The sequence below is a fragment of the Lygodium microphyllum genome, chromosome 12 (assembly GCF_053477565.2).
Source record: "Lygodium microphyllum isolate KBCC chromosome 12, Lygodium_microphyllum_v1.1.10, whole genome shotgun sequence".
NCBI classification, from domain to species: Eukaryota; Viridiplantae; Streptophyta; class Polypodiopsida; order Schizaeales; family Lygodiaceae; genus Lygodium; species Lygodium microphyllum.
The window spans coordinates 71,958,928-71,974,236 of NC_141146.1; the positions used below are offsets into that span (position 1 = coordinate 71,958,928).

At 38.1% G+C, this 15,309-nt stretch overlaps 1 protein-coding gene and 1 long non-coding RNA gene across 4 annotated transcripts in view; one reads left to right on the top strand and one right to left on the bottom strand.

The window, feature by feature from the left end:
- Nucleotides 1–8,999: 8,999 nt before the first annotated feature.
- LOC148027904 (uncharacterized) lies at nucleotides 9,000–13,198 on the top strand. Of its 3 annotated transcripts, none has more exons than XM_087689613.1 (4): nucleotides 9,000–11,475; nucleotides 11,699–12,241; nucleotides 12,330–12,589; nucleotides 12,706–13,198. In XM_087689613.1, the coding sequence occupies exons 2-4, from the start codon at nucleotides 11,708–11,710 to the stop codon at nucleotides 12,941–12,943; spliced, it is 1,032 nt and encodes a 343-aa protein (XP_087545739.1). In that variant the 5' UTR covers nucleotides 9,000–11,475; nucleotides 11,699–11,707; the 3' UTR covers nucleotides 12,944–13,198. The 3 variants fall into 3 exon arrangements, with proteins under 3 accessions (XP_087545739.1, XP_087545738.1, XP_087545740.1); XM_087689612.1 differs by having other exon boundaries at nucleotides 9,000–9,227; nucleotides 10,503–12,241; XM_087689614.1 differs by having other exon boundaries at nucleotides 9,000–9,227.
- Nucleotides 13,199–14,635: 1,437 nt separating this feature from the next.
- Nucleotides 14,636–15,309, bottom strand: part of LOC148027905 (uncharacterized) — a 2,165-nt gene continuing 1,491 nt past the window's right edge. Inside the window, exon 3 of the long non-coding RNA XR_015692559.1 lies at nucleotides 14,636–15,059. This is a non-coding gene — a long non-coding RNA (uncharacterized LOC148027905). The remainder of the gene's footprint in view (nucleotides 15,060–15,309) is intronic.

The window sequence follows — 15,309 nt, forward strand, 5'->3', positions numbered from 1 at the left end:
TTGCTTGACTAATCAAATTAAGGGAAATATTACATAATACCCAATTTTCTTTGTAAGTTTTTTACAAATGAGACTTCATCCTGCTAACTAGTTACATGAAGGATCCTCTTTGTAACCAACCTCTCAGAGGAACCATGGCTATTTAGGCATTGTCTTGGCACTACTAGCTAAAAATTTAGAACTTGAGGGCATCTAGGGTCCATGGTTGGATTTGAAGACAAGGCAAAATAGCATTCCAAGCACTAGGAGCTAAGCACCCATCTATGAATAAATGTTCAACAAACTCCTCCTCACCACAATAACAATTATCCTTAATTATGTACTTGCTATTGAGGTTTCCAATGGTAATGAAGACACCCATTGTCGGAGGGGGGTTTTAGTCGAAAGGTCGTATCCGCCGGGGATCAGAGATAGAAGAAAGTAGAGGATATGAGATGGAAGAAAAAAGAAAAAGAATAGACAAGAGGTAAACACAATAAAGATAAAACACAATGAATCAAATCACTATGTTTTGATAGAACCTAAAATCCCTTGTCTGGCACTACTCAGAAGCAAACTCCAAGCATTAGATCTCTTGGAGCTCCCTTGTAGACCAAAAATGTGCATCAAACATTAACTTCTTCTCTATTGCTCGAAACCCAAATTTGATGGTTTGGTTGGCTCCAAAAGGGGGGCAAAACCCTAAGACACCTAATTAGAAATCTCCCAGATCACTCCTTCTTCTTCTCCCAATTCAGAGTACTATTTCATGCCTGTTAATTACAATCGCGACCTGTGTGATTTTGTCAATCCTTCTTTTCTTTATGAAAAATCCCAAAACAGGCTGAAAAAGCAACTTGCTTTTTGCATGCCACCCTATTCTAGAAGTTTTCTACAGCTTTTTAGGATATTTACAAGAAAGAATCCAAAAATAAAAAATAGGTAAAAATTATCCAAAAATCTAGTATTTTTGAACCATCCATGCCAAGACACTAGCACTAATGACTCAGATGACATTGACTCTCTAGATCAATAAGAAAGTAGGATGATGATGCACTTTAGAGTTTTTCACACTGTGTCTGCATAGCGGCACGACATCCACCCCCTCTGAATCTGCACATTCTTCGATATGTACCAAAATCCTAGTGGTCACCAAATTCTGAGTCCTCCTCATCCTCTGTAACCATATCCTTTGCTTCTTCATCTTCCATATCTTCCTGGCTAGCCCTTGTATCATGGCCACTATTTTCTTCCAATTTTGGCAACTAATAGACAACAGATTCTAGTCTCTTGAATAATTTGATTATTTTCCCTAATACCGAAAGTCTTATGGTTGTCCCATCCATCTCATTTAATACATAAGTAGCATTATCAAACACCTATCTTACCACATAGGGTCCAAACCATCTTTTGGAAACTTTACGCATGGCACTATGCTGGTTGTCTAAATTGCTATCATAAACCAATATCCAATCCCCATTGGCCTCAATCTATGTCTTTTGTTAGACCATTTCTTGTTCTATATCCTTGCTACCCTTAACTTTGCAACTACTGTCTCTATGTCTTCTGACTTTCTCTCCAACTGTCTAATACCATGTAAGGCCAACAACTCCTCTTCCCAAGGTAGCACACTCCATGTGATTGTTATCTCTTCTATCGGCATGATAGGTTTTTGACCATACATAAATTCAACAGGCATATATCCTGTAATAACATTCCGAGTTGTTCTGTCAGCCCACAAAGCATAAGGGAGCAATCATGGCCATTCTTTTACCTTCTCTTCACATGCTTTTGCCAATGTCTTCACAATAGGTGGATGACGTCTTTCACTTTTGTAATTTCCTTCAAGGTTATAAGTTGAAGTTAAAGAAATCTTTATCCCCAATCGTGCAAAGAAATCATGAGCTTCATCTACATCCAGCTCACCCCTATCTGCTGTAATTTTTCCCACACAACCATATCGACAAAAGATCTCTTCTAAGAGAAAAGTACACACTACATTTGTTGTCTTGGTATGTAGAGGTCTCCCTTCCACTTGATTAGTCAAGTTTTCACGGGCAAGTACAAGATATCTCATTTGCCAAAGACCTATAGGCATCGTGACTAAATCCACCACCCACTTAAAATGAAGAGACAATGGATATGTAGGCTGCAATCCATCCCGATGTCTCACAGATGAATACATTTGACATGTCGTACATGTTTCCACAAAGTGAGCAATATTCTTATACATACCCTACCACCAATATCTTTCTTTGATCTTTGCAAAAGTTTCCCAAACGCCTCTATGACCAGCCCATAAGCTTTCATGAAATTCTTGCATAACATTTACTTGTGAAGCTCTATTACCCAAAACTCGCAATGGCATAACCTATTTCTTTTAGTATGTTTATATAAATATCCATCTTTTAAGAGAAACCCATAGGCTTTCCTCTTGATCTTCTTAAACTCCTTATCTAACCATGCTTCTCTCTTTGTTAATGTACTGAGGTATTGACCGATTCTCATCTACTCTCCTACATATTTGTCTTCCAGAAACACTTCTACACAAGATACAAAACCATCTAAAGTGTCTTCTCTTTGCTGTGCAAGCTTCTGTTAGTGCTATAGCAACTCCTTGCATTGCTAAATTCACTCTTAAAACATCATTTTTAGCTGTAAGAAAGTCATCTTCTTCCTCCTCATCCATCATCCCATCTTCATTCTCATAGGGTGCCCAAGATAACATGTTTGCCATTGGGTTATCTCTTCCTGCAATATGCTAAAATTCAGGGTTCAAAGATTTGATATATGCAATCCACCGAAGCATAGCAATGTCCGAGGTAGCACAACTAATAATCATACCCAATATCGGCAAACAATCAGTCTCAATGACTACATGAGCACCCAAAAAATACTCCTTATCACATTTAAGGGCTGTCACAATTTCCCATAATTCTCTTTTTACCTATGGATACCTTCTTTGTTGTTCAGTCAATACTTTAGCACCAAAGTGAATTGCATATCTTTGCCCTTCCTCATCATCTTGGCCAATTGCCCATCCAATCCTGATTGGGCTTGTATCAATAGTAATAATGATAGGCTTTCCATGTGCATAATCAATCTTTCTCAATGTAGGAGTAGATTTCAAGAGCTGCTTCAATTTCTTCATTGCTTTCTGATGCTTCCTTTCCCAGTGAAACCTTTGACCTTTCCTCAAGAGCTGATATAGAGCATGAGCTACATGTGCAAAGTGAGGGATCCAAATCAAATAGAACACACATGCTCCCAAGAATCTATGCACCTATGATACATTCGTGCATACATCTTGCATTCTATTGATCCCATCTATTTTTAATGGTGATGGTCTTTGCCCATAGGGCCCACACATATGTCCAATAATCAAAACCTCTTCAACTGCAAAGATATAGAAAGAGTTAAATGCACCTCTTCTAGACACGTCAAAATCATTTCACAATCCACAATATGGTCTACAATAAACTGTCTGCATCCATGATTATCCATCTCCTCATTCTTCTCATCCACTGCACACCCTTTGATTGGAACATCATCCAAGAAGGGCATTGTCAATTGTGGTATAAAATCCTTGAGTACTCTATTCATAGCATTTGTCATGTGTGCCACTGAGTTTGTTGCACCCTGTGGGAGAGTACACATCCATACTAACCCCAAAGGAGTCTTCATGGTTGTGTTATCCCTACTTTCAACTGCAAGCTGAAACTAATCATACCTCAAGTAAAGATCATCTAAAGAATAGATTGCTCTGCCTAAAAAAGCCTCTACAAATTCATCAACCACAGGACCTGCACCCACATTTCTTATGGTCACTTTATTGATCGATTGCATGTCTTGAATAAATCTCAAAGCCCCATTATTTTAGGGTACAGTAAACTAATGATTTGAGTACAGGACTGAAGAGGGCTCCAAGATCTTCATGCGAGTCTCTTCATTTAGTAAATCCATTAGCTTTGGCAAGTAAGCTTTAGGCACTGGAATAGGCCTCAAGTTCCATGGTACATGTGGCATAGTAAATATTACAATAGGAGAGACAACATTTGGATCCACACAACCTATTTTAGTTGGTTGAAATGCAAATGCCTTTCCATGCCTAGCCAACATCTACATAAAACAGTCTCTTTCAGTAGAGGCAAAAGAAACCCTTCTGCACTAACTTTCAACTCTTGTAATGTTTCAGATGTCAACTGATGACCTATATCTTTAGGATCCCGTAATCTTGGCTACCTTGAATTTTTTTTATATTGACCCTCACTTTTTGGTGGAAGCAACAAAGCAACTAGTTTTACCTTTTTGACAACTGTCTTATACTTTGTCTCCACAAGTGCTTCAGCCCATTGTAATCCTTCCTGCTGAGCAAACAATGCTATAACATCATACATGTCTAAAGAACATACTGATAACACTCTATTTTTAGCCTCATTTTTTGCATGTACAATTGCTGAAATTTCAGCCATAGTGTCATTGATATTCAACCCATAAAAGATGCTTGAAATGCCTTCATTTTCAGCTAACAACGCCAATGCTCTCAGTTCCTTAGTATCCCATTTCATAGATATGCATTCAACCTTGCACATAGCTTCCATAGGCTTAAACCAACATGAACTGCTTGCTGTAAATTGGGAATAACCAATAGTAAATACATGCTTCATTCCATCAAGAGGCGAGTATATCCTCTAAACAACACTACTGTAGCCCCGCATTACAATAGTGCTTGATGAAAATCCATGTCTTTGAATTCCATTGTATTTGGAGGCAAAGGAGACTCTTGAAGCGTATCCTGATTCCTAGGATGATTAACACAAACAGAAAGAAATTGGACTACTTTTCTCCCATCCTTGCTTCTGATTCTTGCATAAGCAGAACCATCATCAAGCACCTTTGTTTCCATATGCACTCTTGTAATATAGGGATGTCCCAAAATCACTGCATATAAGGAATTATCTTGCACAAAGAAGTGTTGCTCTCCTTGTACATCACCAATCGTCACCTTTACATTAGGACACGGAGCATAGAGCTTCCCCGAAGAATTATTTGCAGCTTTCATATGCCAACCATGATCAGTGTCCACAGGCCATGTACTACTATTTTCACTACCATTTCAACAGTAGCCCTGGCCCAGTGATTTCTTGTGTAATGACTTCTAAGAATAAATCCTAGGGTCTCTTCCCCATATTGTTGCATCTGCCTTACTCCACCATGCATATTGCTATAAGATAATGCATTTTCAACCACTTTTTTCTCTTTTTTACATGTTGTCCACTAATTACTAGCATCCTGCATAGATAATCCAGTACTTATATCATGCTCAATCAGCTCGAATATCCAACAAACCAGTTTCCTCTTCAAATTGCAGCAATGCATTAGTGGTATTACCAAGAAACAGACACTTTCTCTTAATTATGTCAATAATCTCATCATGAAATTTCCACTTGGTGATGCCAAGCACCTCTCCCAAGGTGAATTCCACCCGACTATTTCAGATCCATTCTTCAAGAAACTTCTTAAGATCTATGGCTATCTCAATATAAGACTGCAACTTATATCTTGGCTGCTTGCCCTTCTTTTTGCCATCTTCTTTGCTATCCTATTTTTGCTCCTAAGTGACTAATCTCTTTCATAATATGCTTAGGAGGTGGTTGATTTGTAGCTTTAGGCTGATCCACACTTCTTCTTGTCACTCTTTTAGATGTCCCTACATTATCTTCATCCCTCTTTCGTTTATCTTCCACAAGTACATTCATGTTTTATACCTTTGCTAAATACACATACACATTAAATATGCATCTACCAATGATTTCCAACCAATTATGTCACGAATGTCTTGCCCTGCATGAGACATTTCACTATTAGTAACTTTTCTCTTTTCAACTGCATGCAAATCATATTTCCATATTTTAGCCTTTGGACCATGCATTCTATCCAAGTGTAGACCAAAAGTAGAAGCATATACAGCTACATAAGCATTTCAGACAGCCAAGTCTTTCAACAACTTCTGCATACCTCCCTTTCCAAAATTCAAAGTAAGAGGCAATCCCATTTCTTAGGCATGGATCTTGCCATCTTTCCAAAAGATGAGTTGTCGTGCCAAGGTCTCCTTAAGTAGCACAATCCTTTCTCTCATGCTGCAAACTATCATACCACATACATCTTTTCCCTAGTTTAGGGGTTGCTGCTTGCCCATAACAGTGGGCAAGCTAGAGATGTGCAATCTTTCTCTTCTTCTATGATTTTTTACAAGTACAGTAACAACTTTCTTGACATGCCTCCACTCTGTTTTAAGACCTGTCTCTGTTGCCAGATTCTTTGGCAAATCATCAAGCTTCTCTTGAAGCTCAAGATCTGCTACTTGCAGAAACAATTCAATTTTCTGACTTGCAAGAGCTTGCTATTCTGCAAGATCTAACTGCTTAAATCAACTTTCAAATTCTCTTAATAATTATGTAGTCACAAGACCCTTATTGGGTTGTAAAACCCACTCCTGAAAAGTCTTGCGCGCAATCAAATTGGTGTCTTCAATGAAAAATTATTCCCTGAGTGTCTTCTTGAAAGCTACCTAGTCAGCATCCTACATGTACAATTCAATAATTTGTGCTTTTAGTTCATGTACAGTGATCTGAACAAAATACTGGCTCCATGCAAGTTGAGCCACCCCAAAGAATTCCATCTTTTGAGCATAGTTATATACATATGCAAATACATTCCTACCATTGAACAACTTCATCTCATGCTCAACTACTTGTGCAGAGCATTCATCACAACAGTTTCAGTTTGAGTAGAAGCTTGTATCACCTACTGTTGTTGTTGTACTTGCATAAGCATGTTCATATTCTACACTACTTGTTGCAAAACATCACTGAAAATTGTGCTCGAAGGTTCTCCCATATTGTCTTTTCTTCTGACGACCTCTCACATTGGGTTCACTAGTGTCGAAGGGGTTTTAGTCGAAAGGTCGTATCCACTGGGGATCAGGAGATAGAAGGAAGTAGAGGATAGGAGATGGAAGAGAAGAAAAAGAATAGACAAGAGGTAAACACCATAAAGATAAAACACAATGAATCAAATCACTATGTTTTGATAGAACCTAAAATCCCTTGTCTGGCACTACTCAGAAGCAAACTCCAAGCATTAGATCTCCTGGAGCTCCCTCGTAGACCAAAAACGTGCATCAAACATTAACTTCTTCTCTATTGCTTGAAACCCAAATCTGATGGATCTGTTGGCTCCAAAAGGGGGGTAAAACCCTAAGACACCTAATTAGAAATCTCCCAGATCATTCCTTCTTCTTCTCCCAGTTCAGAGTACTCTTTCATGCCTGTTAATTACGATCGCTACCTGCGTGATTTTGTCAATCCTTCTTTTCTTTATGAAAAATCCCAAAACAGGCTGAAAAAGCAACTTGCTTTTTGCAAGCCACCCTATTCTAGAAGTTTTCTATAGCTTTTTAGGATATTTACAAGAAATAATATCCAAAATATAAAAAATAGGCTAAAATTGTCAAAAAATCTAGTATTTTTGAACCATCCATGCCATGGACACTAGCACTAATGACTCAGATGACATTGACTCTCTAGATCAATAAGAAAGTTGGATGACGATGCACTCTAAAGTTTTTCACACTGTGTCTGCATAGCGGCATGACATCGTCCAAGATCCTCCATGCAAAAACTTTGTCATAGAGACAAATTCAAGGCCTAGATAGACTTCAAGACCCATGTGACTTGGTCCTATGCCATGTTAATGTTCGAGACTCTGCATACTTTGTCAATCTTTGATGCTCCACTAATACCCAACACTTAGGAGTTTCGAGCCTTGCCTACTAGATTCTTCCCACTTTTAGCCCCCAAAAACTATTACTTCTTACATTATTGAGCACTATAGATGACCTAGAGATTTGCATGTAAATATGCTCCCATGGTATTTTGGATGCTTTAGAAATCCTACTAGCACTCTTGGCCTTCTCAAAAGGTATAATTACCCATTAGTATTGAACTAGTGCTTGACATTTGAAACACCTTTTTTAGCCAGAGAGCTACCTCTTCCCCCAACTTATGTATTAAGAGGCGGTGTGAAAGCCCATGCCCAATATACATTGTCTTCTCCATCTAGTTTGGCATGCGAATACACTCTCGTGGTATTTTGGATGCTTTCAAAATCCCACTAGCACTCATGTCCTTCTCAAAAGATAATTGTTGCCCATTAGCATTGAGCTAGTGCATGATCTTTGAAACACCTTTTTTGGCCAAAGAGCTACCCCTCCTCCTAAGTAATGCAACAAGAGTTGGATTGAAAGCCCATGCCACACATTGTCTTCTCCATCTAGGTTGGCAAAATCACTCTCCCATTTAGCAGTGTTGAGGATTTTCTTCCAATCTCCTAGAAGTGTAGCTTAAAACTTGTGATGTGACAAGCTCAAAGTTGTTAAGTCCCCAAGCAAGACAAAACATTTCGTTTCTTTCCTAGTTGAGCTTAGTAAACAATTGAGCCCATGGAGACTTGAACTCCCAACACTTCTTCGAAAGCTTAGCTCTCTCTTTCACGATTTCTCTTTCTATATCTAATAACTTTTTCTCTTTCTATATCCAATAACTTCAAATTATCCAATAAGGTCTTCTCTGATACCACATGCTCCTGGATAAAGCAAACCCCTTGAACATTATAATATTGAAATGGTAAAGGGCAAATACTTATGACAAAAGAAAATAAAAATATAATCACACAAATCAAACCCCTTGAACACTTTAAGATTGAAATGGTAAAGGACAAATACTTGTGAAAAAGAAAATAAAAATACGATCACATGGACAGTTTTCATAACCAAAATGTCAAACCGTTGCACCCTTATTTTCCATGGGTATAGAAAATTACACCAAGAGAAAGAATAAATGCCCATTACTTGTGAATACAAAATTTTCTTGTCATTAGTTGTGAAAAATTATATTTAAATTTATTATAATAACTTACTTAATTACAATAAGTCGCTATAAAACATGTGTCGCAGCAAATCATTAGCAGATGAGGAAGGAAGAAGAAAGAAGACGAAGGAGAAACAGAGGAGCCTTCTGGTTTTTCTTGGGATCGCAAAGGAGTTTTACCCCTGATTGGCTTCGCTCATTTGGATATGGAAGAAGCAGTACAGTGATGGGTCTCCCTTCCATCCGCCTCTAAAGATCGGTTTCTCTGTGTTCGGGCGCCTCTTTCTCTGTCAGTTGCTTACCGCAGAAGAAAATAAGGTAAATTGCCCTCTCCCCTATTTGGAAATCTGAGAAAGCTGGCCTTGTGCACATGGATTGAGGTATAATTCGTGCCCTGACACGGAGAGATTCCGGTATAATTGTACTCTGATTCTCACAATTGTTTTGCAAATGTGGGAAAACTGGTCCTCTGTACATGGATTTGAGGTATAATTGTGCTCTGACACTGAGAGATTTCCACAAAATTTTCGCAAATGTGGGGAAATTTGTCCTATATGCATGGATTGGGTATAATGGTGCTCTGACTCAGAGGAATTGTCATGATTCTTCAGAGAAATGTAAGAGAGTCGGTCTCATATATGTAGTTTCAGGTATAATGCACCCTGATCTTCCCATAAATAAGAGATATTTTCTAATTTTCACGCTAGAGGATATATTTCATCTGTTGCACAGGAGGAATTTCACTAGTAGACCCTTAAAAATCCGTCGGAATGTTCAATCTCTCATGCAACCACCTGTACACAACTTAGAAGTTATGGATAGTTCTTTGACCTGGCATGCCCTGCTTGACTATGTTGCCATTATGTACTTGTCTCATCTCTGAACTTGTTCATGGTGAGCTTAGAGAGCTCTCTATAGAGTTGGTAAAATAATCTTATGCTAGGGCACTAGTTCAGTACATACTTTACAGGAACATTCTCCAGAAGATTTTCCTGCTACTAAAGTTCTGTGAACTGACATCTCTGCTGGATCTAAAGGATCTTGATTCACTGCTTGGCATCATTCTCATATGCACAATGTTTAGTGTCTATCTGCTTTATGTTCAATCTTTCTAGAGCTTCATGTTGGGTTTGTTTAGCTGGAGATGCACAAGTAGAGTTTCATCATTTGAGATAGTTATGTTAATTGACTTTTTGTCGCATTATGATCAACTTTTACAGAACTTTCTGGTTCTGTTTAAATACAAGGTGCGTAGGAAGCACTTGTACTATGGGTAGTTATGCCCAAGGAATTCCAGCTCCATGCTTTGTTTTTCTTAAGTAACAAAAGTTAGACAATTAAACACTTTGTTTGCTCTAATTATTAGGCGAGTAGGATGAACTTTCTGGTTCTGTTAAAATAAGAGGTGCATAGGAAGCACTTGTACTATGGGTAGTTATACCCAAGGAGTTCCAGCTCCATGCTTTGCTTTTCTTAAGTAACAAAAGCTAGACAATTACATACTCTGTTTGCTCTAACTACTAGGCGAGTAGGATGATTGGCAGCTATAAAAGTTTTACATGTTTGTTTTGATACTTTGAAATGGTCATGCAGGTGGGCATTGTTGTATGTAGAAGATTGATGTGCTAGGAGGTGGTTTTGCAATTTTGATGTGAGAGTGAGATTTCTTTTCACGCACTTAGTTGTGTATATGAGTAGAATAAGTGTTCAATGGGCCTTCTGCTGCAATTTCAAAATTGAAATTAAGCTGAATATTCCTTTTTATGACCTGTTGGTCAATCAGATTGTATCATGATTAAAATTATTCCTCCATAATCCCATTTCATGTCCATCTTGTCAGATTAGAGTATTTTACTCTTGTGTCTCTTGATATAATTTCCACCAATTTTGAGGATGGCTCGATTCCCACATCTTTTGTGATGGGTAATACCACATGATTGTCTGTAGCAACATCTTGTACAGAAGTTACGTTATGCATGTATGGTATTGTAATTGTGGTGAACACCATATGTGAATCTGGTTCACAGTTTGTTGTCTTTGTGACGGAGCTGGCAGCAATTACCTTTTGTTGCTTATGGGGGCATCCTTGATCACAAGGTTTTGAAAATCCTAAAGGTGATTGCAATAGGCATCCAGATCTTGATTGATGGCTGGCTTTATCAGTCTCAAGTCTGCATCAGGATGCTTTGTGATGATGGTTTTCAAAGCTAAGTACAGAAGTATAAGTCCATATAAGACTTATTTATTTCTGGCATTTAGCATACAACAAACCTTGCTAATTCTCTACATGATTTGACAGTGCACTGTGCTACTCTTGTTTTTCAAGTTTTGGAGTGAATATGACTACTTTTACAGGTGGTGGATTACTTTTTACAGGGAGTACCTTTAGCTTTATTGATGCGTGTATAGTTAATCAAAAGTGGGGATTTTAACTGCTGGCTTCATAATTCACATCCTGTCGAACTATGATAACTTAATATACATAATGAATTTGATGGTCTGATGCTTTGCAAGTGGATACTTATAAGGTCAGGGCAACAACTTTACCTTCAGCCTTTACAGTTAGGTATGCACTATTAATATCTACTACTCCATGGAAGTCATTTGTGTTTTAATTCAATGTTTATTAGCATTAAGGCTGATTAAGAAACTTGGGGGAAGACAGAGGACCTTTCAAACCTTCTCAGTAATCTATTCACTATTCATAAACTGAAAATCCTGTTTTCTTATGCTTTTAATTTTCATGGCTGTGCGATTGTTGTGTACTTACTTGTTGTCTTTTGTTATAGCTCTCCGACATGTTTGCAACTTTTTTCACAAAGAAGCCGGTAAATTCGTGTGAAGAAAGTGGTCAGAAATCCAGAACAGCAGTAGAACAGGAATGGTTGGTAGAACCATCCTCAAACAGGGTACATCTATCTTCAGATAATTTGAAGAATCTCACAGACTTTGTTCAAGTTGATTGTGAAGCCTTTGATCCAGATATTGAAGAGTTCCAATTGCCAGTTGAGATTGAGGGCATTGATGTACTTGATTTGGGCTATGCTGAGCAGCAGCAAGCTGCAGAGGGCAATAAATTTATTGACAAGTTATCTGAAGCATTTGTTTCCAAAGTTCTGATTTCTGCAGATTCTGACATAGATGAAGTCCACCTAGACAATGGATACAATAAACTTGAAGTTCAAAGAAACACGGCTGTCAAAGGCTCTCTTGAAATTCTGAATTGTGTTCCGGCAGAATATGCAAGGTTTACAAAAGAAACGGAAGGTTGTCAGCGTCAAAGTTCAGAGGTTGTGTCCTGCTCAAGGAGGTCTGCAGTATGTTCCAGTAAGGTAAATCAACAAGTTCTATGGTAACTCTTTGGCATTATTTTGCACCTGAATTTCAAGCTGCTAATTTCCTATTCATTTGTATTTCCAGCTAAAATCTGCTCTCCGAGGTGGTGGTGAAAAATGTGGGCTTGGACCACGACCAAAGTTTCATGTGACATGGGCCCCTGATGTTTATGATCCTGTTTGCAGTAGCAGCTCACATACAGTGTCTCAAAACTTTCGCAGACATCAGTCAAAAAGTAATTGTAAATCTTCACATAGAGGGAAGGCCAATCGTGGAAACTCGTCCAAGAAGGCAGAGAAAAAGTTTCGGAAATCAAAACATGCTGGTGAAATTTTTGTGTTGAGGTAAGAAATTGCAAGTTATGTTGATCCAATGTTTGCTTTATGCTTCTTTAGATCTCCTGCACATATGGCCGCTGTGAGAGCAGTGTGGTCTAACGTGCAACATTTTCCAATTGCAGAACACCAGCTGATTTCACTCAGAAAGGCAGGCATGGCAGTAGTTTGTATCATGTGGGTTTGACAGATGCACTTCACCCATCTTTTGATATACAAGCATTAAAGCCAGTATTACCAGTGCTACCTCAAAAGCCCTATTCTGTGACTCCAGTGGTTCCACTGCAGGATCAGAAACTTATAACATTGAATGGAAGGATGCCATTATCGTGGCATGTGCAGACACATAGATTTTGCTTGTAAAAGCAAGATACTTTTGAGGTCTGGTTGCTACTAGCTTGTCACAGAATGAATGTAAATTAGCTGTACAAAAAATGCCAGTTTTGCAGTGCCTCTTACACTCACTATTCCATAGGTCTGGCTCTGGAATGGGCACTTGTACTATACTGTTTGTAAAGTGTACTGAGGTTGTGTTACTTTTTCCCACCATGATTGTAAAGCATGAACATGGTTTTCGCAAAATTATGGGACATGCAGGGTCATCTTTGTTTGTGTTAATCAACATTAAGTGTAGTTGTTAATTGCTTGAGAAATTAGCACAATGGACTGTTTGTGATGTTTCCATGGCCCCATAATCTGCAGGGTTTGCAGTCTCTTGAGTTTAAGTATTATTGTTCAGCAATACAGAGATTCACTTCACTTGGACGCTAGCACAGCCACGAAGTTCAAGTGTATAGCTGAAGAAGAGTACTCAACAAGATGGATACTCAACATTTTTTAGGCCTGCAAAAATCTTTTCAGTGTGAAATTCTTTACCTAGGCTCTAAAAGAGGCTGTGTGTAAGGACGGTTGCCAGTGAGCCTGCTGCCATGTGCATCTTGCCACCACCTCCTCCCCTGCACCTCCTGCTGCACATTCTGCCTCTTCTTCTCAGAAGATGATGTGTCCATAGCTTTAAAGCATCAATCACTGTAACAAGTTCCAGATGATGAGTGGTATAATTCGCATTCATAGGGCATCAACTTTCTTGAGCTGTAAGCAAGTGGTGTTGACTCCTGCATTAAGACTGTTGCGACATTGCAGATATTTGCCCATAATGATAGCACTAGCATTGTAGCTCCTAAGCTGAGAGTGTATGACTGGGAGATGATACATAGTGGTATTGCAAGCATTGTCTTATCTCTCATGAGCATATGCGTAAAGATTCAACAAGCCAAGAGGGGAGTGGAAGGATATAATAAGCCTTAGTTGATCATAAACTGAATGGAAAATAAATAAAGTCTGAACATAACTGTTGCATCGGTAAAGCTATCACTAGGCTATCATCATCTTCACACATCAAAAGCTTCAAGCCTTCTGTTGCAGCAATAAGTTCCTAGTAGTAGACAAGATTTATAATCAAGTGAATCTATGACACCGATACCTATGGTTGATAATCACACACAAGTTACTTGATAGGCATGTGAGTGAGTAGGCAACTCTCTTGGTTAGTAGGAAGATATGTCTGTAGCTAACTAGAAACGTTGAGACCTAGGTTAGTAGATAGGTCAATTATGAACTAATTAGGTCAACAAACTATTAAATAGTTAAGTTTAGGTTAGAAACTACATTAATAGTTAACTAAGGTTTAGTTAATGGACTGGTAACTTGTGAGTAGGATAACAAGGTGGGTAACTAGTTAGTAGTAGGGATAGCTAGTAATTACTTGGTATGTCGATGTGTAACTAGGTCACTAAACATGTTGAAATTATTATCCAAGTAGAAGAGAAGATGCAATTCCATGCCTTTATTCCTTTCCAAGTTCTATCAAAGGGGCTTGTAGTCGTAATGACTATAATTATTATTTTGATGGAAGATAACTACATTATGTAATAAATATGAGTTACAATGTCATGAATAAATCACACATGGGAAAACAATTTATGAGGAGTTTTTGAGCTTAGATACAACATCATTGTATCACTCTTATCATCATAGATATATTGTAGAACTCCTTAGCCACACACAACATCTAAACTTTGAGGTTGACAACCTTTTGTTTCTTTGTAAACTTTGCATGTCTGTCAAAACACAATTTAGAATTTCAATAAAGCCTTTTGGCATCCTTGCTTCTTTGGACTTCAAGTTTGCTGCATCGATTGTCTAGGAGCACTTCATCTATGGCAAAATTTGCCGAAATAAGAACTTTGGAAACAAATGCTTTGGATACCTTTTTGATAGACATATTGCCCTCTATAACTTGACACTACTCAGCATGGTCCAAATCAAGTACATCAATGGCCTGAATCTCAACTCATTACTAAAACTCTTCAGTATTTGGATCAAAGGCTTCACAATCAACTTGAGCAAAATTTGTGGGATTCTTCAAGTTATTTGAAGATAGATGTGCCTTGTTTGATGGTGGTTCTACCCACTATTCCTGTTCAACAGCCATTTTGGATTTTTGATCACTTCACATGAAAATATGAGCTTCTTTTTGAAAAAGTTGCAAACATGTTGGAAAGTTATGCAAAATACAACAATTAAGTACACAACAATCACACAACCAATTAAATTAAAAGAATAAGAAAATATGTTTTTCAGCTTGTGAACAAAGAAAAAATAATTGAAAAGGTTTGAAAGGTCATCTCTTTTCGTAACTTTCTTAATAGTCCTAATGCTAATAAATA